The sequence below is a fragment of the Panonychus citri genome, unplaced genomic scaffold, assembly GCF_014898815.1.
Source record: "Panonychus citri isolate SS breed McGregor unplaced genomic scaffold, ASM1489881v1 Contig00144, whole genome shotgun sequence".
Classification (NCBI taxonomy): domain Eukaryota; kingdom Metazoa; phylum Arthropoda; class Arachnida; order Trombidiformes; family Tetranychidae; genus Panonychus; species Panonychus citri.
In genome coordinates, this window is record NW_026515549.1 from 515,008 (window position 1) to 541,770 (window position 26,763).

At 30.1% G+C, this 26,763-nt stretch overlaps 1 protein-coding gene across 1 annotated transcript in view; it reads right to left on the minus strand.

Annotated features, from left to right (window-relative positions):
* LOC128396373 (serine-rich adhesin for platelets-like) overlaps positions 1-26,763 on the minus strand; it is a 62,114-nt gene that overhangs the window by 7,956 nt on the left and 27,395 nt on the right. Inside the window, 1 exon segment of the mRNA XM_053356940.1 lies at positions 11,188-11,429. Coding sequence (XP_053212915.1) covers positions 11,188-11,429 — 242 coding nt within the window.

Sequence of the window (26,763 nt, forward strand, 5' to 3'; positions counted from 1 at the left end):
TTAATAATAGTTATGAATCATAATGATAATTGTAAACGATAACATTTATCTTTGCAAGACTATTAAAGGTTCAAGGGTAATGAAGACGATGAAGATAATCATCTTAAATCATGTTCATGTAAACTACAGGTAATCAAGTTAATTGCTTCTGTCACCGGAAAAACAAAACTATTTCACCTTAACTTATTTACCTGAGGCTAACTACAGGTAACGTTTACTGAAAGAGTTAATTTTTCAAGAGTAAAGATAAACAATTAAGCGAGAGAGAGAGAGAGAGAGAGAGAGAGAGAGAGAGAGAGAGACAGGTAACAATCAATTTTAACCAATGGTCATTAAAGATAATCAAGTAAACATCATCTCCGTATCAATCATAATCATCATTGCGATTTGCCAATGACTTTTGCTTGTCTGTTAATTTAAGTTGATTGTTAACAATCAAGGGTAAAAACAAATTATAAATTAAAATTGAAACTATTTAATTGAACATATAATATATTGGAGGACATAATAAACCAAGATCATGATTATAATCAACGTATTAATATAATATCATCTTAATCAACTTTAATTGTTGATTATTTTGATTGGAAGGAAACTTTTTTGTTACCTTCACTTAATTGTTGATGATCAGTCATCTGATTGTTGGTGTTTAAGGTTTTAATCAAAAAGCTTTTTTTTTGACAAAAATTTTCATGTTGGTTAAAAATTCAATCATGATTAACTTGATTGGTTGTCTGTTGATTATTTTGATTGATAATAATAAAGTAGTAATCAAAATTAATCAATGATTTATAAAAGGTATTAATCAAAATGTATCCAATCAATGCCGAAACTGAATAATCAATGGAATCAACAATTTACCAACAATTAGGTCAAATAATATATAACATGAAATGACAAAAGTAGTTGAGTTTACTCAGATTGCTGATTAAATTGCTACAATTAAGAATTAATTATTACATCAGCATACACGCAATCAAATAATGATTAACTTGATGAAACCAATTAAAAAGTCCTAACATTTTAAATTGACAAAAAACAATAACAATTAAATGAATGGTTATCAATATGTTAATTGTTGATCAAAACTTTAACAATTAACTGATTGACTGAGTAAATTAAATTATCAATTGAATCTTTTTTTGCTTCATGTCACAATTTATTTCACATTGAGTAATCAAATGATTAAATTAATGTTGATTAACTTAATCATAATCATGAGTGTAACCATTTAATTATTATTTATTTTGTTTCTTGATTAATTAATTGTACAAGGTAAACATAATTTAGTTATTCAATTATATAATTTTCAAAAGTGACGGTAAATAGTTTTTTGATTAACAATTTACTAATTGTGATTAGATCCTTTAATTGTTAACAATTTGAGACTATTTGATGATAAAAGACAATTTAAATTGTTGATGATTTAATTGAAATGTTAATTTGTTTCAAGACTACAATCAGCACGATTTGATTATTTTAATCAATTAGTTGTTACTTTAAATTGTTGGTCAATAGTTTTCTAGCTGATTAGTTACAATCAAAGTACAATTTAATTTGGTTAATCACTTTGAATTAACTTTTACTAATGTTACCTCATCATAATCATCATTAAAATCATAATCTTAATCATCAATTAATAATCTGATAGTAATCATCTTGAACAATTAACTCTGTTAATCAATTGATTGTCAATTAAAGTTAATAACCAATAAGTTGATTGATCAGTTGATTGTTAATTAACTAATTTATATCTTGACCAACTTAATGAAAAGTAATAGAATCAGTGATTTAACAATTGAAATAATCAATTGGATACCAATTGATTTAATTAACTTGCAACTTTTGTCAACTCAATTAACAGCAGAAAGTTGATTGCGTTGAAATGACTGAATCAACAATGATAATCGAAAACAAGAATAATAAATTGTCATTGATTGTCACCAAATAGACCATAAGTTTCACCAATCAATCAACAATCAATTGACAATCAAATCAAATTGAAAAAAAAATCGAGACTTGAAAAAAACAATAATATGAAAAACGATGAAAAAAAAGTTACATTGAATTCCTATTGGGACATGGAGCAGAAACATGATGATAGTCATTGTAACTCTCCATCTCCCTCACTCAGTTCATTTTATCTTCCTCATCACCATGATGATGATGATGATCATCAATTCCATTGATTTCTAGTTAAATCTCATCATTTTGGGTGAATTTTAATACATAAATTCCAAGTCATTCCAAGCGAAATTTTCTGCAAAACTTTCACTCTTTTTACAGTTTTGCTGATGTTTGCAATTAAATAACAATAATCTAATCATGATGAATTATCATCGCAATTTAATTCACCTTTTTTTGGGTGAAAAATCACAAAAAAATTGGTGCAAAAAAAGCACAAAATCAATTGATAGTTAATCAAAATTGTCTTGAAAACATCAGATTCCGTCTTGGTTGTTGATTGAAGTAACAATGGATTCCTATGACTTGGCAAAATTAATGATAATCAGATTTGATTGTAACCTTTTATTTTTACATAATTGTGATTGTGTGTGCGATTCATTCACAATATTGGGTTACAATCAAAATTGATTGTCAATTTGTAATCTGTACAATTGAAAAAAAAAACAATAATCAAACTTGCTGGTGGTCAGTGAGATTGTTTAATTGTTACTCTGATTGTCGATTGTTGGGTTTTCAATGATCAACGTCATTTAGTTCCCAGGGTTGGTGTTTTGTTTACATATCAAAATGACGTTAATCAAAAGCGGAAGTTATTGCTAACAAAACCTCAGTAACAAGTAATTTTTGGTTAGTTGATTAGGTTTAGATTTGTGTTAATTGTTCAAATGGTTACAATCAAGTAACTTCGGTGGTCTGAGGATGTTTTTGTTTTCAATTCCACCAAAGACTCATGTTGATTAACGAAAGTGCTGAAGTGTCAATGATAAACATAGAGATTGTTAGTCAAGGATAATCAACAGAACCGACGATCTCTTTGCCTCCTCCTATTTCCGCCTTCCAATTTACCACTTCCACCACGAACTTTTTACCTCCCACTCCGTTTCCCTGAGCCATCAGAATGGGAGGTAAATATAAACTAAAATAAACAAGTGTCATCAATCCAAAGATAGTAACTGTTAATTTCGGTCTAATTGTTTACAGAGAAAAGTTGATTTTTTCTCAGAAGAAAAAATCCTCATCATGATCATCGTAATTAATAATCACTCATTTGAGGTTATCTTTGCAATTGCTTTAAAATCAACAATAATTTTCACTGATCGAAGTTTTTTTTGTTGTATTTGAGTATCAACAGGAAGGCGATGTAATGATCTGTGTTGTTAATTTGTTGCTGTTTTCTTAATTGTTAATGATGATGATGCAGCTTGAATATATTTACCATGATAATGATGAAAATAAAGAGAGAGAGAGAGATGAATCACATTGAGTGAGATGAATGGGAGTTGATTTGTAATCATAGTAAATGGTTAATCAAGTGACCAAACATTTAGCTAAGGTAAGATGATTTCTAGTGTCACGGATCTTACCAAATATACAATAAATCCCCTCAGGGTAGAAACAAATTAAATGATGATGATGATGATCATCATCATGATAATAACAAAACGATGCAAGATGAAGATAAAGGTTGATAAAAGATGATGATGGCGAAAGAGGAGGAGAAAGTGACCCATGTCTTTGTGTAAAAATAGACTGAAAATCACAGCGAAAAAGAAAAAGTTGAAAAGGGAGAAACAACAATCAACAATGTTAATCTTGATCATCTCACGAAATTTTCAATGATGATAAAGATGAGAGAAAAAGGTAAAGATTGTCTTTACTATGGTTTAGCTACTTTCATCATCATCTCCATCTCCATCCTCATCCTCATCCTCATCATAATCATCATCATCTTCTTGATCATGCAAAGGATCAGAGGTTAATTGACAATAAATGCCGTAACGGATAGAGTATATTTGGAATAGGAAAATAATAATAAAAAAAAAGAGAAACAACCAAATGAAAGAGAAAAAGAAAAAGGGAAAAAAAGATGAGGAAGATGAGGAAGATCATGATAAAGATGAAGATGAAGATAAGCGTTTTCTTCATCCTCTCTAACAATTATATCCATGTTATCCATTAATCAATGAAGCTCATCATGAGGCGTGACTACCAACTCTACGTTTAAGCAATCAGATTAAGAGGATACCAGTTAGTGTGAAATTAAATATAATATAAGTTTGGTTGAATTTCTCACAGAAATAAAAATAACATCTCGAAACGACACTTTGCATGACCAACAATCACGGGCAGTTATCAATACAATTAGCCTTAAGGTATGATGCTGATGATGATGATTATCATCAAGGATGAAGAATGTGCTCAAAGAAGATGAATCAAATCAACTAAATCGTGGTTAATTGTGACAATGAGTAGTTAATATTAAAAACAAAAGGTAATAGTTAATTGTAAACACGAATCGCATCTGTATCACGCATCGATATCAAGAAAATAAAGTCAATCAAAGGGACACGGTCTTAGATTATTATGATTAAGAAACTGAAACAAATTAACTTTTCATATCAACAACAATTAAGCAAAGAAAAGAATAAAATTTAAAATAATCAAGGATTTAATTAAACAACAGAAATGGTGAATTAAGGAAAACAATCAAGAAGCAGTTGCAAATTAACTTTTTCTTTTTATTATTATTATTTTTCGATCTCAATTCATGATTAGAACTTTTTTCTTTATCAAATATTCTCGAACTTGTTTAATCAACTTAATCAACTCAATTTGAGTTGATTAACTTTCTTTTCAATCTCATTTTCTTTTCATTTTTGGTTAATTAAAAGGTGTTGGTCAATATTACTACTGGTGGTCAACATTATATTTGATTGACACATTTAAAGACCCGTATGTTTGATTGTCACAATCAGTTTTTTGTTTTCTTTTGTTTTCTAATTAAAATTACTGTTAACTGATTGGCTTTTAACAAATAAATTGGCCGTTGATCATTAAATTGAAACTAAATTAAGAGCTAACAGATCAGTTGATTGTTGACCATTATAATTATGATAATGATTCAAATGATATATTTTTTTGGTAAAAATCAATTTACAATTGACTTAAATTACGGTTAACTGTTAATTTAACTGCTCCCATAAACGTTTAATTTAATTTCTTATGTTGAAATAATTCATTTAACTAAATTATACCTTTCAGAAATTACATCAATACAACAACCAGCACACCAATACCACCAACACCACCACCACCTCCTCCTCCTCCTCCCACCGCCTCCCTCAATCCACTCAACATCTTCATCACAATTAACATGATCATTTATTTTGAGCCTTATAAAGTTTTCAAATTGATTACGATCAACAATTAACTGTAAGCCCATCACCTTTTTTATCAACTGTTAGCAATCAAATTGAAAAAATAAAATGCAATCATTATGATTAGAGGCAAATCAACAATTTAACTTTTTTTTTTTGATTGCTGTGTTTTTCAATCAATTGTAATCAACAATTAACTAGTCAACTCCCAATACTATTGGTGAACAATTTAACTTTTGGTTAGTTGGGTGATGTCCAGTTAAAGTAATTTATTATTATTTAGGCCAACTAATAGTTATTAGGTAACTGATCATCGAGATCATATCAACATATAAACACAATTTACAATCACAATTAAGCTCACAAATCAAATCTAATCATGTCTAAATTTATATAAAAACAAATCCAACTGATTGAGATTCAATTGACAATATAAACGCAACAATTAACAAACCTTGAAACGTTAATTGTGATGACGCCTTAAATGATAATCACCGGATTAAATCACAATTAACCATTATCACTTGTGTATCAATTTAAATTGTTGAGAGATTAAGATCAAATAAGGTGCAGTTAAATTGCGATCAATTTTTGATATTATTATTAATCAATGATAATGATAAGGTTTTAATTTTTTTTTTCTTTCTTCTTCTCGATTATATTGATTAACTGTGAGGCTCAACAATCAATAGAACAATTTAATCGGGCTAAACCTGATTCAAATTGTTAATCATAATCATACAATCAATAATATATATCAATAGCAATTGGGTGTCGGTTTGATATCGGATTAAGTTGATTCATTTGATTGTTGTTGTGGTTGATCAAAAATTTAGGTTGATATGTTATCATCATCGGATCATATTGAATCACAATCAATTGGCTAATCATGATAATCATAATAATAATTGTCTATCAATTGTTATAATCAAACTGATTCACTTACGGATTTTAGTGATTCTTTTTTCACTGAATTAACTAATTTCATAATTGACACATAATATAAATATATTTTATTATCATGATAATCGTAACAATCAGTGAAATTGTTTTACACATTTAAATTTGTGTTTATATGTTGATTTAATTGTTATCGTCATCAAATTATTTGTGAAATCAAGACCCTATATGTATATAAATATTAATTAGATTGCTAATATTTAGTTGATCATTTTGTTGATTGAAATGATAACAATTCATATTGATTATCATTTACTATCAGATTATAAGGACAAAAGTTATTAACCATTGAAAACGATGATAATCAAATCATTGATGATGATATTTGATTATTTTAATCAAATCTAATGAAACAGTTTCCTGTTAAATAGCTGAAAACGTAATCAGTAACAATTAATGTCCAATGAGAATGATAATCAACATTAAACGAATGAAGAAAAAGTTTTAATTAATATCGATATAACTATGGAATTGTATCAGAATCGAGTAACCATGACAACCAATGCTCTAGCACCTTTAATTAAAATGATAACAAGGAAGAGAAATGATCTTATTAATGATGACGATGAAGATAAAGTTAATTATCATCATCATCATTATCCCATAAAGATTAAAGATGAAAAGAAAGCCAATCCCATAATAATAATAATAATTTGATATCTGATGAAGATGATGAAACATTTTTATTACTCTGATGATATTTTATCTTCATCTGATTGGGTCATAAAAAAATGATGAGGATGAGGAGCCAAAAACAAAATGATGGAGACAGGTAAATGGCCAAGCCCAGGTGAATGTTATTATATTTAAGACAAGAAAATATTTACATCATCATCCATTGATGATTATGATTAAGATGATGATTAAGGGTAAATTGTTGGACAATTATTATTTCATGAATGGCCATCACATTGTGAGCTACCCTCTAAGTCTAACATTCAAAAGGTGTACAAAATTACCGGGTGGGTTATGGGATGGATTGGAGTTTCATATTTATATATATATATATTAATAGTAAAGATAATGAGTAAATTGCTTGGAGCTAAATTGTTACACAAATTTAATTATAATGAAGGTAAGTAAACAGCAAGAAAAAACTTAAATGTTAATACACCAGAATGAGAGAAATGAATTTACAACAAACTAATCAGTGAATCTTTAATTGTTTGACCTTGGCGATAGATGTACAATTTATATATTTATATATATAAATTTAGCATAATTTTCACTGACCATCATCCATATATCTTGACCATTACAATTTTAAGGTGGAGGATACGATTAGTAAATATTAAAATATATTCATGAAACAATTAGAGATGTTGATTAGCAAAAAAAAAGAGAAATGAAAAATTGTTAATCTCTCTACAATGAGAATCTAATTTAGTTTAATGTTGATTTAAAGAGTGGGTATTTAACTAATAATAATACACACCAGTGTCTTGTCATTACACAATTAAGTTAATCATTTAATGATGAACATGATTAGCTTTAATTTTCCCTCTTAAATCATAAACAATCAGTTGATAATGATAACTTTTGAAAGGCGATACAAGAAGTAGGAGAAAAAAGTTTGATAGGAAAAAAATTGAATTGAGACAAAGTAACAATAAAGTTCAATATCATTTACTATCAAATTAAAATCAATTTTGTTGATCATTAGTTAACAGTTGATAGTTAAAAATGGCGAGGATAAAAAAATATCAATCTTAACTGTGATTACATGATTATCATCATTTTAAAGTGTGTGTAAGATGAAAAAAAAGATGAGGATGCTTTTTGGATCCTACTCTTGACCATTTGTCAAATGAATGAAAGGAAAGGCCATCAATCTATGTTATAAATGTACAAATAATTGATGCTATTGAAAAGTAATCTAACATCATCATGGAGAGTATATAACAAAAAAATGATGATAAAATGATGAAGATAATGATGAGGATGAAAATAAAACCAATGATAAAAAGTAGGTATAAGTTTTTAAAACAGTTTTGTTGCCTTCTTGTTGGTAAAAGTGTAAAAAAAAACCTGAGACCCTAAGATATTATATATTTGATGATGAATGAATGAAAATAATACTAAAATCAATAGAGGGTCAGTGGAGGGGTCAGTTAGATTGTATCGAGGGGTATTACCGGTTTGACCAACGCTAAAGGTAAAAGGTTTATTATGTAAGCGATTTTGTGAAGAAACAAAAAACTAAAGGCTAAGGTTAACACGCAATATGATAAACAGGTAACACTGGTGCAGGTTGGGTTATAATAGCATTAGAAACTCCATAGACACTGGAATCAATTGAGAGATTGAGTAGCAAAAATCATTGGAAATTCATTGGAAATACTGAAAACTATTAACCATTGCAATTGATTGTATTTGTAATCATCTGAATGCAACTGATTGCAATCAGTTAGTGCTGTTATTTGTTTGTTGGAGATGATGAAGATTATGGTTATACCTGTAGAAATCGTTATGTGTCCATGCATTTAGTTGGTTGTTGTTTCTTTCAGGGTCAAATTAAAGGTTGCAAAAAATAGGTAGCAATGGCCTAAGAAAAGGTAAATGTCGCCATCATTATGTAATAAAATTGGTGTTTTATTATTTTCTCACAAGAATTTGAGAGAAATCAATTGACTTTCTTTCTCTCCTTGTTCTGGCGATGGCCATTTGATGACCCGCAGGAGAAAAGGTATAAAAACATGTTCCAAGTGATTCCAAGGAGGGTAAGTTTATATTCTCGTACCTAGAGAGTAAATGCTAATTCTTGACCAATTAGGTTCCAATAAATCGGTCATTTGATTTTACTACTTCTTTCTTCATACAACTACTATTACTTTTTGCTACCAATGCCTTGAGTATTCAACGAATAAAACAAAACAAAAGGTAACAAGCAGGGAATTGGTTACCTTAAGATGACACAGGAAACTGTTAAAGTGGAGAAAGTTGAAGTGGGGAGGAAAAGGTAAGTTCTCAAGAAGAAAAAAAAATTCACTGAGCCTAAAATCTCAGTTTGAATTGAGAAGATTAAGTTTATGTTAGAGACTAAACTGTTTTCGAGTAAAAAAGTAAGAGAAGAAAAAAATTACACCAGTGTAATATTCACATTGGTAACTCGCCTTTACTTTTCCAAGCACCAGAGTTACCACCTGAAGTTCACTGTCGGTTTATGGCCGCACAATGTACATGGTCAACTTGATGTTTCTGCACGGAGGGAAGTTTGACCTCTCTCTTTCTCTCTCATTCTTTCCACTCTTCTTGCCATCATCCTCATCTTCCCATCTTCTTATACACAGACAAAAGTATTAAATATAAGCAAGATGAAGTCGTCTGCATAATATTATGCAAGAAACTGTACTTACATTGAGACTCTATGTGTATATAAACAACATACTGTGACTGGACCACCCAATTCAATGTCTTTAAGATGCTGATTGGTTTAGTAAGATAATCATAATCATCTTCATAATCATCATAATCATCATCAGATTATCATCATCATGAGAAATGTCTATCAATTACTTTCACTGGTCAAACCAACAGTTTAGAAAACAAAAGGCAAATTTATATCACAATTTATAAATTGTTACAATCTAATTTACATAAATTGTAATTACAACCAAATTTTAAAAACTTTTCTCTCCTTCATTTTCAATTGCAAAGGTAAATTGTTATTGCTAATTTTGAGTAAATTGTGAACAACCAAAAAAAGTTGATTGAATTGTAAAGTTTTAAAACAACAATTTAACTTATTATTGAAGCGAAGCAAAAAAATCACCAAATCAAATGATTGATTAATTGTTACTGTAAATTGTTGATCATTATCACGATGATTTGAGTGATAAATTTAATTACGACCAAGACCCATTAATATGAAGCTAATTAACTAATCAATGAATAATGAGTTACACCAACTGAATGTTGTGATTTAACAGATTAACATGATAATATCATTTTCATGGTTTAATTTTTGATTGTCCAGCAATCCTTTTGTTTTCCTGATTCTAATTAACTTTAAATTAATGACCATTGAATATTATTGGTAATTTAATGGACAACTAATGTCAAATGATACAATTAATTAATAACAGATAATGATAATAAAATGCAATGTCCACTGATCACAAGCTAATTAATGATAAACTGTATCTAATCATTTACTAACTGTAATGATAATGTTTGATTTTAATCAATAAACTTGATTCACAATTAACTTTAGCTAATGATGATTGAATTCACATAGAAACAGAAACATGAACTAATAATAGCAAATGAACATTATCAAAGTGATTAACCACTTTACACTAATTAATCAGCCTTTATTTGGATTGGAAAATGTTACTGGTAAGATAATTAAGGATCACCCTGTGTTCTGGTGTATATTTTGGTGTTTGTGATCTTGTTCCGGGTGATAAATTTATCATGATAATTAAAAGATTAAGGGATGCAATGGATTAGCTCAAAAATAAACTGTTGATTGAAAAAAATTGTTCCGTTGTCAGCAGTTTATATAAGATCAATTTGAGCTCGAATTTGTAGAGAAAAAAAAAGAATATTCATTTTCGAAAGAAAAAGTTCTAATAGTTAGATACACAGTTAGAACTGATGATAAACTGTGAATAGAATCAGTGATGATGAGGATGATAATGATAAGGGAAAAAAGCTTTGGCTCAAGTCCATTAAAAGTCCCCACTGACTTGGTGATCCCACCCAAGGAAACATCATCTTGTTTCAACAATTAGACATACACAGAGTCACAGGGGAGTTTACATGATGTTAATCATGATCTCGTCATCAGAATCATCAACACAATTAACATGATGATGTTTATCTCAACAAATGGATAAACATAAACATCGTTACTTTCAAGAGTAATTAATTAGCTTACCTCAAGTTTGTAGGCTCGATTATAATCTTCATAGGACCAGCCAAATGATGTGAGGATTCTGATTATATCTTTAGGTGATAAACTGCTGAACATTTTATCCAAGAGTATCTTTAATCGTACCGGAAGTGCTGTAGTACCAAACAAGACTAACGATGTAATGTCAAATGCCGTGTTAATCGCTATATCGACCGTTAAAATGGCCTCATCTTCAGTGTTGTTTATTGATCCAAGTTTGTCCAAAGCTAATAAAAGTTAAACATTAAATAAACAACAATTAGTATTTATTATTATCATTACATTGGTAAAAGTTAATTAAAAACAGAAAGTTGAAACTGAGCAAAAACCAATTGTAAATGTAATAAATTTCACAGGAATTGCAAATGACAAGTAAGTTAATTGTGAACAACATCAATTTACAATCAACAACAATCAACGGTTAATGATTTTAAGACAAATTGAGGTTACGAGTAAAAAGGTTAGTTAGTTAATTGCAAAGTCCATTTCCTAGTCTATTTTACACTTTAAACCATCGGTGTAAAAGTCTTTGTAATTTGATAACAACAATATCATCATTATGATTACAAGTTTTACTCTCTTTCAATAACAAAAAGTGATAATCTCTCAATGGATAATTGGATTGAACAAGATCCTTGTGTGGATTAAGGTTTAAGTAATAATCACCAACAGGATAAGAGTAAAACCTCAAATAATAACAAGATGAAACAAATGAAATTACATGATGGACATTGGGTTCAAATCCCTGGAAGATTAAACTTTTCAAAAGAGATGAAAAACTTTTTCTCTCGATATTTGATTCCTTAGGAGAAACAAAAAAATGACCATCAAGGTAATGATAATGATAATAATCAATTCGAATAGAACATTTTTTCTTCTCTTCTTCATCTTATTTTCTAAATACAGAAAAATATAACATTCTAACACTCTGTAGATTGAGTTCTGAATAGGAATCCACTTTGCAAGATGATCAAGCGTTCGGGAGGCGCACTCGCCATCTATTAACTAATGACCCAGGTCAACAAGGTATTTTTTTGTCTACTTGTCAAGGATGAAATGTACACAAAGGCAAGTAAGAGGAGGTGGAGGGTGGACCGGGGTGGTAAATGTAATACAATTTGTAAAAAAATTTCAATTGCATTTCAATTGGAACACAATCAACACCAATGCAATAAAACAGCATCACCAAAAGTCATCATTGCAAAGCCTTTTTACCTTGGGTCTTTGATAATGCCAATAATAACAATGAAGATGAGGATGGAGATGATGAGACAAGCTAATAACACAGAGAGTGAGTGAGAGAGAGAGATGAAAATTTGTCTGATGCTGTAAGTTGCAAAGGCCAAATAAATTTTCACGGAAGATTGATTAAATTGAATAGTTGTTTTTTTCTCGATTCCATTGGAAGAGTAGGAAGATGCCAATTGAATGAGAAAAGTATATTAGACAAGATGAAGAAAATGTTAAGGATTACATTTAACACCCACCGATGATGATGATGATGAAGAGGAGGTGGAAGATGAAGTGGGCCAATTTCGAGGTAATTTTGTTTTTATGGTTACAATTGACAGAAATTGTTGTGATCACAATTAGAAACCACAAATTACATTAGATTACATTTTCAAGCTGACGACTTATATAATGATTAGATTGAAGCTTTTTCTTCATCAATTGATTAGTTGATTGCTATTGTAAACTCAATGTAATATAAAAAGGTATCAGGAATATAACATTAAATTATATTGTGTAAAGAAAAAAAATTAGTGTAATTACTTTAATTGATCATTCAAATGTAAGAGACAATCTTTATCACCATCATCATCATCATCATCTTCATCTTCATCTTCATCATCATCTTGTTGAGCATTACAATTAGTTGGTTCTACCCATTGAAACACATGTAAAGGTCATTAGATGATCAAGAATCATTATCAGAAATTATGTTTAAAAATGATAATAACTGATTTTGAATTGATAATATGATGAGGATGATAAATAGGATGAGGAGAGTGGGTATGAAAGGGTATTAAGGCGGTGGGTGGATGAAGGCGGAAGGAGGAAGCATATTGTGGTGAATACAATGGGATAAATTGTCGCAATTTAATGTTTACTCATTATTAATGATAACATTTGATTTACATTTTCCACTTTGACATCGAGTGATAATTTCATTGTTATTTATATTATGATCATCTTTTCATCCTCATCCCAATATTTATCATCATCATCATCATCATAATCATCAAGTGTGATTACAGGAAGATATGAAAATACAAGAATCAATATTTACTCAGTTAACTCAACGTTTGATTTGAAAAATTATTTTCAATCAATTTAATGTTTTACCAACTTGATTTAGATTATTATTATTATCAAGTAATGATCATGTTGATTGCTTGTGAGATTTGTTGATTAAATTGTGTTTTCCCTTTCGTTTTGTTGATTGTTAACCGTTGATTAACAATTAATTGCCTACAGGCTATTTAATCAACAATCAACATGTCACCAAATAATAAATATATTTGTTACCGTTAGTTAATCCAGTTATGGTTTCAGTTGATTAAATTAAATTAAATTAGTCTGATATCAATTGTTAACAATATAAACACAACCAATTGATTAACTTGATAGATATTAATTTAATGATGGTTAATGATCAACAATCATTTGGATGACAATCAAATATAAACAATGTTATTTTAAAGTTATCATTGTAAACCAAATGATGATCATTTTTTTAATTGTGACACTTTGATTGTTGAAATTTGATGCCAAAGTAAACAGTAACTTTTATCCAGCAACAACAATCAGAAAATGAAAACAAATATCTAAATTGTTAGTTGATTAACTTACCAACAATACAGTTAATCAAATAAACAATTTATCAAAAAGTTTGTTCATGTTTATCACCAATGAGATTTAATTGATTATGTAAACATAAATCAGGTTATAAGTTGATTGTTTCATTTAAAAAGTTAAAAACAATCAACCTAAAAGAGACACAATCAACTAATCATATTTAACTTTATTGTAAGAATCAATTGTTCAATTGGTTGATGAATTAAAAAAAAAAATTAAGACAAAATTTTCCCACAGTGAAAACCACAATCATCATACTCACTTAATGTTATTATTAAACTAACAGTTAATTGACCTTATCAAATTAACTAATTGTTGATACTAATCATGATGAAGAGGGAGGGAGCAAGAACGAAAAGATGAGCATGAGGAAGAAGACAGAATATGATAAAATATGAGAGAGAGAGAGATGAAGATGAAGTCAATTTTTTTCTTGTAAAGAAAATGAATCTCTGCTTGACCAAGGACGAGTGTCAAATATGAGGAATGCAATTATTAGCTGACAAGAAGATGGTGATGAGATTCATCATCATCATCATCATCATGGTCAAGAAAAAAGATGAAGATGATCCCGAATGTTTATAAAATTGTAGCCTGGCCCAAAGTGAAGGTGATTTCCCGCTGAGTGTAACAAAGTTGACCTTTAAGGGGAACTCATGTTTTCTCCTCTATTGTTATTCAATGAACTCTACCATGTCTCTTGCTGCATGACCAATGACCATTGTCCAGGTAATACACATTATTATTATCTTCGCATCTCTAGTTAATAATATACCTTTAAAACCCATGTTACCCCACCCATTACAGTTTATCAACTATTGTTCTACTTTTTTCTTTTCTCTTTTTCTCTCTTCTTTTTTCTTCTTCATTTTCGAAGGGGATGCCTTACCTTTCGACCTTTACTATCTCTCTCTCTCTCTCTCACTTACCTTTATCACCCTCTCTCCATTACTACGAATATACTACAACTTATCATCCTCCTTCTCTTCCACCCCTGACCCTCCTACTTTTCTTTCCGGTTCAATTTCGAATTGATTCTTTTTCTTTTCGTCGGGCAGTCAAAGTGAAAAATTTTGTCGAACTCTCGTCTCAATGTCTCCAACTAAATGTCATCTTTTATAGTCTACATTGATAATACCTTCTCCATCATCATCATCATCATCATTTAAATAATAATCGTCATCAACCACCACCACCTCCTCTCTCTCTCCATCCTCATCCCTCTCATGTATTCAACTCGATGGCTCGTATAAGCGAGCAACCAGAAACTGAGCCACAAAATAGTTTGGAAATGTTATTTTTATATGGAAAAAAAATAGATGAAGATCAAGTTGAAGATGAAGATGGAGACGTGATGAGGAATTAGATTTGCAAGAGAAGAGAAAAAAATTAAGAGAAGAGCAAAGTAAACCATCAATCATTTTCTTGAGACTCTGTGTTAATTACCAGCAATAAGATGCGTCACCACAGCAACAAAAAAACCTTAATAATGATGATCATCAACAGAAACAACAACATCAATTGGCTTTTGCTAACCTTTGGTACTTTTTTTGCAGTTGATGGTTTTTGTTTGGTTGCTTGATTGCTTACTTGCTTATTGCTGGTTCGCTGTAAATTGTTAAACACATAAAACAAAAACCAATTTGCTGTTAAAACAATTTAAATCATGCTTGAAATTATCATCATCATCTTTTTAAGACATTCTTGTTAAAGATGATGAAGGATGCTCTCGGTTCAGATGATGAAAGTGATGCAGTTTTTATCTCACTTCTTGTTTGATCAGGTTGGACTTTTTTGTTTCTCATTTGGGAATAGATGATATTTAAGATGATGATGATAAATAAAATAGTAAACAGTATTTGATGATGAGAGATGAGAGATGAGTAAAAATGATCAAGATAATGAATGAAATGTTATTACAATTAAGAGTTAAAACTTATATTCGTATCATGATTAAAGTATAATAAATGTAATGATGAAATCGCCTCAAGGTAACAACAAATTCAAGTTATTTATCATCTTCATCACCACCCACTCTTATCCCTCCTCCCGCTATTTTCATCATCATCATCATCATCATCATCTTGCTTAATCTTAATCCCTTTATTTCACTAACTTTAATCAAGTTAATCAATTACTGGACAGTTTTTGTTGACTGAGAGGGAAAACAAATCCTTGACCAGAAAGTTGTATGTAAATTGTTACTGATCAAGTAACTTTTTTTATCCAACAATTAACAAAAGATCATGATTACAGGATTAATTGTGATTTAATCTAATCAACCTTGACCATAAGAATACTAATCAACATAAATGAACATTATGATAAATTAATTACTTTTCCATCAGATTGGGTTAGGCTTAATTTTGATTTTACTTTTGTTCAAATGTTTCCTTTACTTTCGTTGACAATTAACAATCTGAGAGAAACGAAAATCGCTAAGCAAATGAAAGAAACGTTTTTTTTTTGACAATTTGATTAATTGTCGATGACCCAAACAGTGTTGACCACAAAGCTATTAGCTGATGTCATCATCATTATGATGAAAATCCTTGAGACAATCAAACGAACCACATATTCATACTCATATACGAATACATTGGATAACCTTGATTATTATCAAGTTAATCATTTCTTGTGGTCAAGTAATTCAAAGAGAAAGAATTTTTTTTTCTTCTAAAGGTAAACATTAGCACCGATTGATGCGAAAGCAAATAGACAGACAATATGTGCCAACGTGAGAGTTAACCAATAGCATAATAATACTCAGCAGGTTCTGGTGATATCAAATTAACAAGTCCAGCGGGTATTATAATACCCGCTCTTTTGTTGATGGACACTCTGTGTATTCAAGTCCTGACCTTGTCAAGGTAACATTAGCACTGAATAAAAGTCACTTGAAAATTATTATTATCATTTCATTTTCTACCTTTATTTTTACCTTTTCATCTCTTTCTTTTTCTCTTTCTTCTCTTCGGGTGCCATTTACCTGTTTCGTTGCAGCATTTTCAATGCAAACCATTTATTTCGCATCTTAATCGTAAGGTAAACAAGCAACAAGAATAAGAAAGAAGAAGAAGATGAACAAGATGATAAGGTTGAAGATGAGGATGAAAAAGGAAGTGAAAGCCTTTCATTGTGAAAACGCTATTGGTAAACAATTAGGATCTCTTTTTGTGTGTGTGTATCTGTGGTTAAGGTCAATATACACGAGACTTTGAAGATGAGGATGAAAAAGAAAGATGAAGATGATAAGTTGGAAAGTGACAAAGTCAATATATAAAAATGGAAGAGGAAAAAGTTAAGAGTAACAAAGTTTTGACAAAGACTTTTTTTCATCATCATGTTGACTTTTCCATCTTGATTTGATTTCATTTTAGAAAATGATGCGGATGATAATCAATTGATAGTACTGGTCAATCATTCTCCTTTCCCCTCAATCTATTGGTCAGTCTCATATTGTATTCTGGTTTCTCTTCAATCAAATTTCTTTCACAATTTTCTCTCTCTCATTTTTTTTCTTCTTCATCATCTATTGGAAAATTATAATTCTCTCTCTGAGAGAGCGAGAGACATCACAAGGACAAAACTCTGATTGAAATGATAGTGATAGATGAATAGATGATGATGATAGTTCATGATGGAAAAATGTAAAGATGATGACGATGATTATTATTATTACCTGATGATGAAAATTGAAGTTAAGAAGCATAAGAAATGAAAGGAAAATCATCCAAGGTATAATATCATTAGAATCAAATCGTGAGGAGGTTGAAACTTTGAGACGGCTTTTTGAGGTATAATATCAACGACAAGGCTCTAGTGACACCCGATAAGATGATGATGAGAAGATGATAATTGAAGAAACAAGATGATGATGATAATGGTTGATGCCTTTTCAAAGTTACAATTGTAAACCAATTTAAACACCAACCCGACATTGAAATTGATATAATATTAGTGAAAAAATAGTGAATGATAAGCTATCTTAAATTTGGAAACTATGAATAAATGTTGATAGCCTTGGGCTATTCAATTCAGGTAAAACCTTCCATCATCATCTTTACCTTTTCTTTGTCATCTTTTCAATTCCAAGTCATCATCTTTTTCATGATCAACTCTCATCGAGATGAATTTGTTGTAAACAAAAACAAGTTACTCTCTCTCTCTCTCTCTCTCTCTCTCTCTTTGAAGTGTGTCCATTCAAATGATTGACCATTTTGTCATCCTAGAAGATGATGTAACTTTTACATCCTCATCCAGCTCCTCCTCATCCTCATCCTCATCCTCATCCAAACCATTGCTTATAATTATCTTAGAAAACAAATTGTTGTTGATTGCTGCTTAATCATCTCTTGTCTTTACTGTGATGATGATGATGAATATATTTCTCTCTCGCTCTTTTTGATGAAGATAAGATGATAAATAGATTTGAAATAGATGCTCATGGAAATGAGTGACTTTTGCAATTTAAATTACACCTTTTATTGCCTTTGGAATCAATTCAATTCTGGATTACCTTGGAATCATTCATTTCTCCTGCAGTTATATTGAATCACGATGTAGTTTCCTTTATGAAGAAACAATTGTCAGCCGAATGTAATTTACTTTTCTCTATTCCCTCCCTTTTCTCATCATCATCATCATCCATCTGCATCCTTTATCATCTTATCTCATCATCAGCACCTTGAGACTTTCGTGATCATCATTATCTTGATCATCATCTTTCCGATTATTATGTAACATCTTATATCCATTTCCTGTAGATTTTGATGGAAAATGTTTCAATCAAAATTATCATCTTCTTCCTGTCATTTTAGCAAATCGACATTGATTATTGTAACAATCAAATGATTCAAATTCAGTATTCACAAGTTAATCACAATCAGAGTTGATTGTTAAATTGCATTTTTAATTGTTTAGCAAATTGTTTCCATTTTTCATCCCTATTAATATGATTGTAATTTGATTTGATTAATTTGCTTTTCCAAGTCTAATCAATAGACACACACAATCAAATAATAATGATTATCAACCTAATCATAATTACAATATTAATGGTAAAGTAATTATATATTAAAATGAAATTAATTTACAACAATTAACATATTACACCATCACAATTAACATAATGTGGTAATCATATTGATAATTGCAATCATGAAAATAAGTTTATCTTGTCAAATGAAAGGTAAAATTAATCAACAATGTAACCATGTTAATTGTAATTAGTTTGGTTAATCATGACTACGAGACATTTGATTACAATTAGTTGATTGTTGGAAAAGCCGAGGATGAAAATATTATCACAATCACACCTTGAGGAAACAATCAACTTAATTAACATGTCCAATATGTCAAATTAATCAATTGATTAACAAGATTAAACGTTGATCAATTTTGATTGTTGATTTTAATGGAAACAAAAATCTCTTTTGTCATTTTAATCCAGTAATCAATTCTCAATGGAGTCTCACTCTTAATCCAATCCAATTTACTTGTGACCGATCACAATTAAGGTATTGTGATAATTAAGGTTCATTGATTGTTGATTCTGATTCAATTTGAAATGAAAAAAAATATCAATTGATAATAATAGTTGGTAAACAAGTTGATGATTCAGTTTGTTGATGAATCGATAAAAAAATATTTGATTGAATTGATCAACATGAATCAATTGAGTTCTGATGAAACAATCAATTGATAGTAGGAAAAAAAACTGATCAATTTTAATAAGATATTTTCATGTGGAAAAAAAAAGTTACAGAAAAAAAATTCAATTACTATTATCATCATTATCGTTATCATCATTAACTTCACGAAAGGTAAATTCATTTCTCATCATCAATTGAATTCCTGTTGACCATTTAAAAAGGTCATTATGACGATAGACAGACGATTGAATGATGAGGATGATGATGATTATGATGATAATGATGACAAAGAACTTGAAGATGTTACAGTGTTTAATTTTCCTAAAGAGGGAGTGAGAAGACTAAGAAGATAAGTGACAAAGAAAATGATATTAGAAAATAATAGAATTTTTTTTTCTCTCTCTCTCTCTCCAAATATTGTCTTCTTAAGATGAAGATGATAAATGGAGGAGGTGGAGAGAAACTCAGATGAAAGTGAAGGTAACATTAAGTCAACAGTGGCGTTGACCTTATCTTAGATATTGTAGATGACCAGAAATGATTATCATCTCTCTCTCTCTCTCTCTCTTACTTTCTTAGATGATGATGAGAAAGAAACACAAAGAGTGAGGTAAAAGATACTTTCTTTATATTTAAGATGAAGAAAGAGGGAGGGTGAAGATAGAGGAGGAGGTGGGAGGGAAGATGGTGAATAATATCAACACAACGATGGTCAACATTCAACAATCGTGACCATAAGTTTCATATGAAATTGTCTTTATTCATCATCCATTTCTCATCCTCATCTTTTTTTACTTTCTCTCTCTCTCTCTCCCTTTCTTATCATCATACACTTTAAATGACGTGAAAGTAAACAAAAAAACAAAATGACTTTGAATGGTTAAAAGTGGGTAAACAGAGGCTAACATTTAATGACCACTTGAACTGGACAATACAAAGAAGACTCAACAAAGGTAGAGGAACCATTTTTTTCTGAAACCGAGACATTGAGCCTCAGCCCCAACTGTTTGACAGGTAACTGGATGATGAACATTATGATGATGGAAATGATAATGATGCTGATTTAAAACCATCATCATTATCATTTATTTAATCATTAATCTTATTATCTGACCTTAACTTTCACCTTGAACTGCAGTTGACTGAGTAAATTGAAATAACCAATAAGCAAAATGTATTGACCAATTATCTTATCAATACATTGACAGATCTTTTGATTGTACAATTATTAAATTGTCTGATTGTAACAATCGACAGACAATTAACAATTGTCTTCCCTGATTGTTGATGAAACTTTTAAATTGTCTTTCAGATCAGCTGAGCTTTTTTTTTGTTTATCTTGCGTAATGTTAGTTAAATATCACAGTTAATGATGAGGATGATGAACATGATGATGATGTTGCTCAATGAAAACTGATGATGATAAGGTAAACGCCCACAAAATGACACAAGATTTTTCTTTGTATTTGATCCTATAAAGTGAGAAAGAGTGAGAGTGACTCTCCCTCCCTGAAGATCATCTTCTTCCTAATCATGAACATGATCATCTTGGTGATAAGCTGAGGAATGATAATGATGATGATGATGCTCTTCATCTCTATAGCATCAATGATGGGGAGAGAGTTTGATGTAAGTGAAAAAACGGAAGAGGATGTCCTACTAATCCATGAAAGGCCATGTCATCTTCTGTTTCATCCAATCAATGATTAAAATTCTGAACCAGAATCAAGACTAAGACTTGAGATTATATGTCACGTGATACTCATGAGAGCGCAAGTTCAGAGGAAAATATCACAAGAGAGAAAAAAATTTCGAATCAAATTCACAGAAAGTTCTGAGAAGTTCTGAAAGAAGAAGACGAAAGAGTCAGGGAAGAGTATGGAAGATGAACTTCTCCTGTTTTCCATTCTCAAAACTGATCATGAGAAGAGAGAGAGAGAGAGAGTTATATCCTATTTAGTGATACCAATTTTCATCATTATCATCATCTTCCAGTTTCTTTCGCTCTCTTCCCCATGAAAACATCTCCTTTCTCATCATGGATTCTCAGCATCACTCGAAATGAAATGTATCTGTAACAGTAAAAGCTACTAGAGTATCAAGACGATCACAGAGAGAGAGAGAAAGTGAATTCAGTTATTTCACTTAGATTTTTCTTCTTCTTCTTCTTCATCATCATCTTCCCATGGAAGAAAAAAAAGATTCTTAAAAGTTATTCATTCCATATGATCTATATTATAATATCTCATCATTTTCATCATTTTCATCATTTTCATCATCCTTATCTTCATCAACTTCCTCCCTCTTTTACATATTCATTTATGTTTAGATATTAATACTACAAAAGATACAACATTTGTTCATGAAAAGATATTCATCTTATCATGAATAAAAAAAGTTTCAGGTTCAGGTTATTCTGTTCATTGAGTATTCTCAGGTGAAAATGGTTAACCGAAAATCATGAGAAATGATTAACAATGATTAAAGTTAAAATGTCTCATCCAATTAAAAATTAAAGCCCAAGATAATCATCAAGCATCATGATCTTCACCAAGTTCATGGTTTTAATCCAGTTTCAAGTCTTTTCAGTCAAAAGTTTCAATAGCAAAGCCTTTTTATAATGACAATTAAACAAAACGAGGAAAAAATTGAATCATTAATTTTAATTAACTGGCAAACAATTTACCACAAAAAACAATCGGATTCACTTTCAATTATTTTAATGTAAAATCGTGACACTGAAACAATCATATGAAAAGGTAAACATATGATTTACCTTTTCCCCTTTTTATTTTGAAAGGTGGGAGGTGAACGATAAGAGGAAGATAGTAAATGTAATGGTCATCTTGGCATTTTTATGTCGATGAAAAATGATGTACATTTGAAAGATGATGATGATCATCATCATCATTTAACCATCAACACAGAGAAACAAAATTTAATGATATATCGATGGACATTTACAATTGATCATCACAATCATCAGCATCACAACTGGACATTACTGATGTTACAAAAGGTCAATCGTCATCACGGGAATCAATGGACAACACATATTAGATAAAAACAATCATGTGAAAATGTTATCAATTGTAAAGGTGTTTATGAATCTACATCAATGATGATGGTTTTGATGAGGATGAGGATAATTACTCGAGGGACTTGAAGGTTTTATTTTGTATTGACCAAAGATGATGGTCACTACTATTTTAGTGATGTTCCTGTTTCCTCCATAGGTTATTATTAAACCAGACAATCATTTCTAAATCATTTTTGATCATCTCTCTCTCTCTCTCTCATTTTTGACAAGCTTGATTAAACAGTCATCATCTCCATCCTCATCATATTTATGATGATGATAATTCAAGAACCAGATGATTGGATCTGTTGATATTGTTTTCTAACGTTTAAATGATGATGATGGACAATTTAATGATGACCAGTCAATGTAAAAGATGTAATTGCAAAGTTAAAACATTTGATTGTTTGATTAGTAAATTGATTATAAAGCTTGTAAAAGATTCAAATGCTTTAACACCTTTTGATATTTATCCTGGAAAAAGGGATTAATGGTTAATCTCAGGGGACAAAGATTAAGATGTAAGTCGTGATTTAAACAATCAGAAAGTGAGAATTTAATTTTTCATCAATATTTAAACTTTATTCAAACTCTTTGCCTCTTAAATTCAACACAATCAACATACTCAAGGGTATAATTTACTGTAATCGGGATTAAGGTGATAGAGAAAAACAAAATAACAGATTAACAATTGGTAAACCATTAAATGAAATCTCACCTGAAGTAATAAATGGGTTAATATGATTTACATAAAGATTAGATTAATCCAATCAAATCCTCAAATCAATTATCAACATTGGAATAGAAATTGATAAGAAAAAAAAACAAAAATATCGCCAATGCAAATTGTGATAATCAATTTAAACAAATCAATTTGAATTTGCAACAATCAAATCCCATGATAGAAATTAAATTGTAACCGAAACCAACGAAAAGTAATCAATGGAAAATAAAAGTTTGTAAATGTAGAAAGTGAAATGAAAAAAAAAGTTTTCAGAACTTCAGAGTAATGAAAGAATCCAAGTAAATGAATGACAATTGACATTGAATGGAAATCAATTTACTATCATTTATCCAGGTAAAAGTAGCACATAAAAAGAGGGAAAACAATTAAGGTAAATGGCCAACGCCCATTGAAACTATTTCACTTTTACTATTATTTACCCTGTAAATTGCATATGAAGATATAAGATGAACATAAAGATACACATCAAATGACCATCAACCTGAAGTTGCTACTACACCAACAACTACAGGCTTCTGATGATAATCTTGATGATGATGAAGATAAAAGATGCTGACACCATTTTCCTTTTTCTTACCTTTGGTTTAAATGTTTTTGCCAAAAGCCATTATGTTTCATAATGATGATTCCTCACAGGTAAGAGTATGAATGCTTTTCCTTTCACATAAAAGATACCCAACAATCATTTACGTCGGCATTATCTTCATCTTGCTCTCTCTCTCTTTTCTTGTCATCATTATCAACTCTCTCTCTCTCCCTCTCACTCTCACTCTCTCACTGTGTGTGAAAAGTGTGCCCGAAAATAACACTCTTTTACCTGTCAATTGAGTTTCAAATGATTCCAATTTTTTCATGGTGAGTTTTTTCATCTACCTGAAAATGAGTTTGGTTGAACAAAGTGCATCAAACTTTTGGAAAGTTTTTTTCATCTCTCTCTCTCTCTCTCTCTTTCTCTCTCCTTCTTGCTCACTCTGTCTCTCTCACCAATTTCTTTTCATTTCTTTTTGATTGTTGCTGTTGATTGTTAATTGCTAAGAGCAACATTCTTGACAATTTAAATCCAATTAAACAATCTAACGTCACGATTTTGTCCGAAAATGTTACAAACTTATCATCATAAAAGTTACCTGGTCATTCAATGTTATTTGGTGATTAGTTAATTGAATATAATCTTTGCCGACTTTTCGTCTTCAATCAGACAAATAAAATTATCAATTACTATTAATATCTATCAATCTAAATCTTCATCATCATCAACTGAAAGTTTGCATCAATTAAAAGTTTGCAAGTCGACAATTAAGACTGATCAAGTTTCTCGACCGTCAACTAATTCCTTGTAGTTTAATCAAGTTTCATCATCAGAGGTTTTTATAGGAGATCATCAGAGATTCTGTATAGTTTCACAAGATGATGAAGACTCAGGAGAGAGAGAGAGAGTGGAAGATATTGTTGTTATTTTTTTGTTATTCGAAATTAGGAAAAAGAAAAGAGAGTAAATAATAAGTTGGAAATAAAAGTTATCGCATAAACAAGAAGCGTTTTTAATGATAATGTTTCCTGATTATCGATTTCATTGTGATGGGAGAGCTGCTGTTACCCTTCAGGTTGATCAGAATTAAGAGATTATCATCATTTCCATGTAATACATAACCCGATCTTTATCTTGTCAATTTTTCTAAAAATATATTGCACCAGATTCTTATCATCATCATCTTCATCTTCATCTTTAGTTTCTCATCATCATTATCATCCTTTTTTGCATATCAAACTATTGTACGATTGTAAAAACAGAGGTAAAACTTATTGATGATAATGATGATGATTATGATGGAAAGAGGGAGGATAAGAAGGAGGAAGATGAGGGAAGATGATGATGATGTTATTCTTAATCATCATTTTACACTTTCTCATCTTGTTAATGGTAATCAACTGAGAGAAGATACAATTTATCCTCAACAATAAATGAACCAGAATTTGATATTAAATATCATTCACATGGTATTTCATGAGATGTTTCAAATTATTGATATTCTATGAGTGTGTTTACATTTTATACTAATTTTGATGATTTATCTAATTTATCCACTGGAATCAGATCAGTTGAGAATTCAGATTTTATCGTCATCATGATAATAATCATTTTCTTAATATAATTTAAGATGTTTAATCATTAAAGTTGCAAATATGATAAGAAAAGTGTTTTGTTTTCTCAAGGTATAATCACTTTAATCATTATAATGGTTTCTGATTAACGTTGATTAACCCGAACTGACTGTCAGATTGAATTTAATCATTTTAAATTGTTGGTGTTGTTTTTGTGATTATTTAATGTAAATAAATTGTTAGTTAATTCAGTTTAAATATTCACAAACTGTTCACCAGATAAATGACTTTTTATCCTCAACAAAAAACAGACTTTCAAACATTTACCATTAACCATTGATGATACATTACCTTGATACATATTAATAATAATGATAATAATATGCAAACAATTAAATTAAAACTGATGATGATGATTAAGGTAGAGTAAGATGATTATAATCAAATGTCATATTAAATTGTTGGAAAAAGTCAAAGGTAATTGGTTTTAATGTGTTTGCACGGGTTAAGCTAATTTCCAATGATGATTATGATACGATCACTGAATTTGTAATCGGAATCATTAATACCAAAGGATGAGGATGGAGGCAGTGGGTGGATAGAGCAAGAGTGAGTGAGAGTGAGAGAGGGAGGGAGAGAGAGAGGTTTAAAAGGGTTGGGGTGGGTGAGATGCTTTCGGATCATTTAGTAATGTTATCATCTCATGCAACTGATCATCATCATCATCATGAAACAGAGACTGTTGCAAATAGATGAAGATGAAAGTGAGAAGAAAAAAAGTCAAATCAGATTAATGTTCAAATGATGCAAATACTTTTTTCATCCTCATCTCTTTCTTTCTCTCTCTCTCTCTCTCTTAATACTTATCATCATCACTTTTTTTCTCACCTCATCTTCATCCTCTGACAATATTATTGCCAAAACTCATTCATCCTCCTCCTCCCATGTGAGAACCCAATCATCCAAGAAAAAGATATTAACAATTTTCGATATAAATTTTTTTTCTCAACTTATTATTTTCTTGCAAACAATCAACATAAACAAGAAAAACAAAGTTTGCGAAATTAAACTAATTGTTTGCAATTTGTTTTCCTCTTTAACCAATTTTGCAAAAGGTTAAC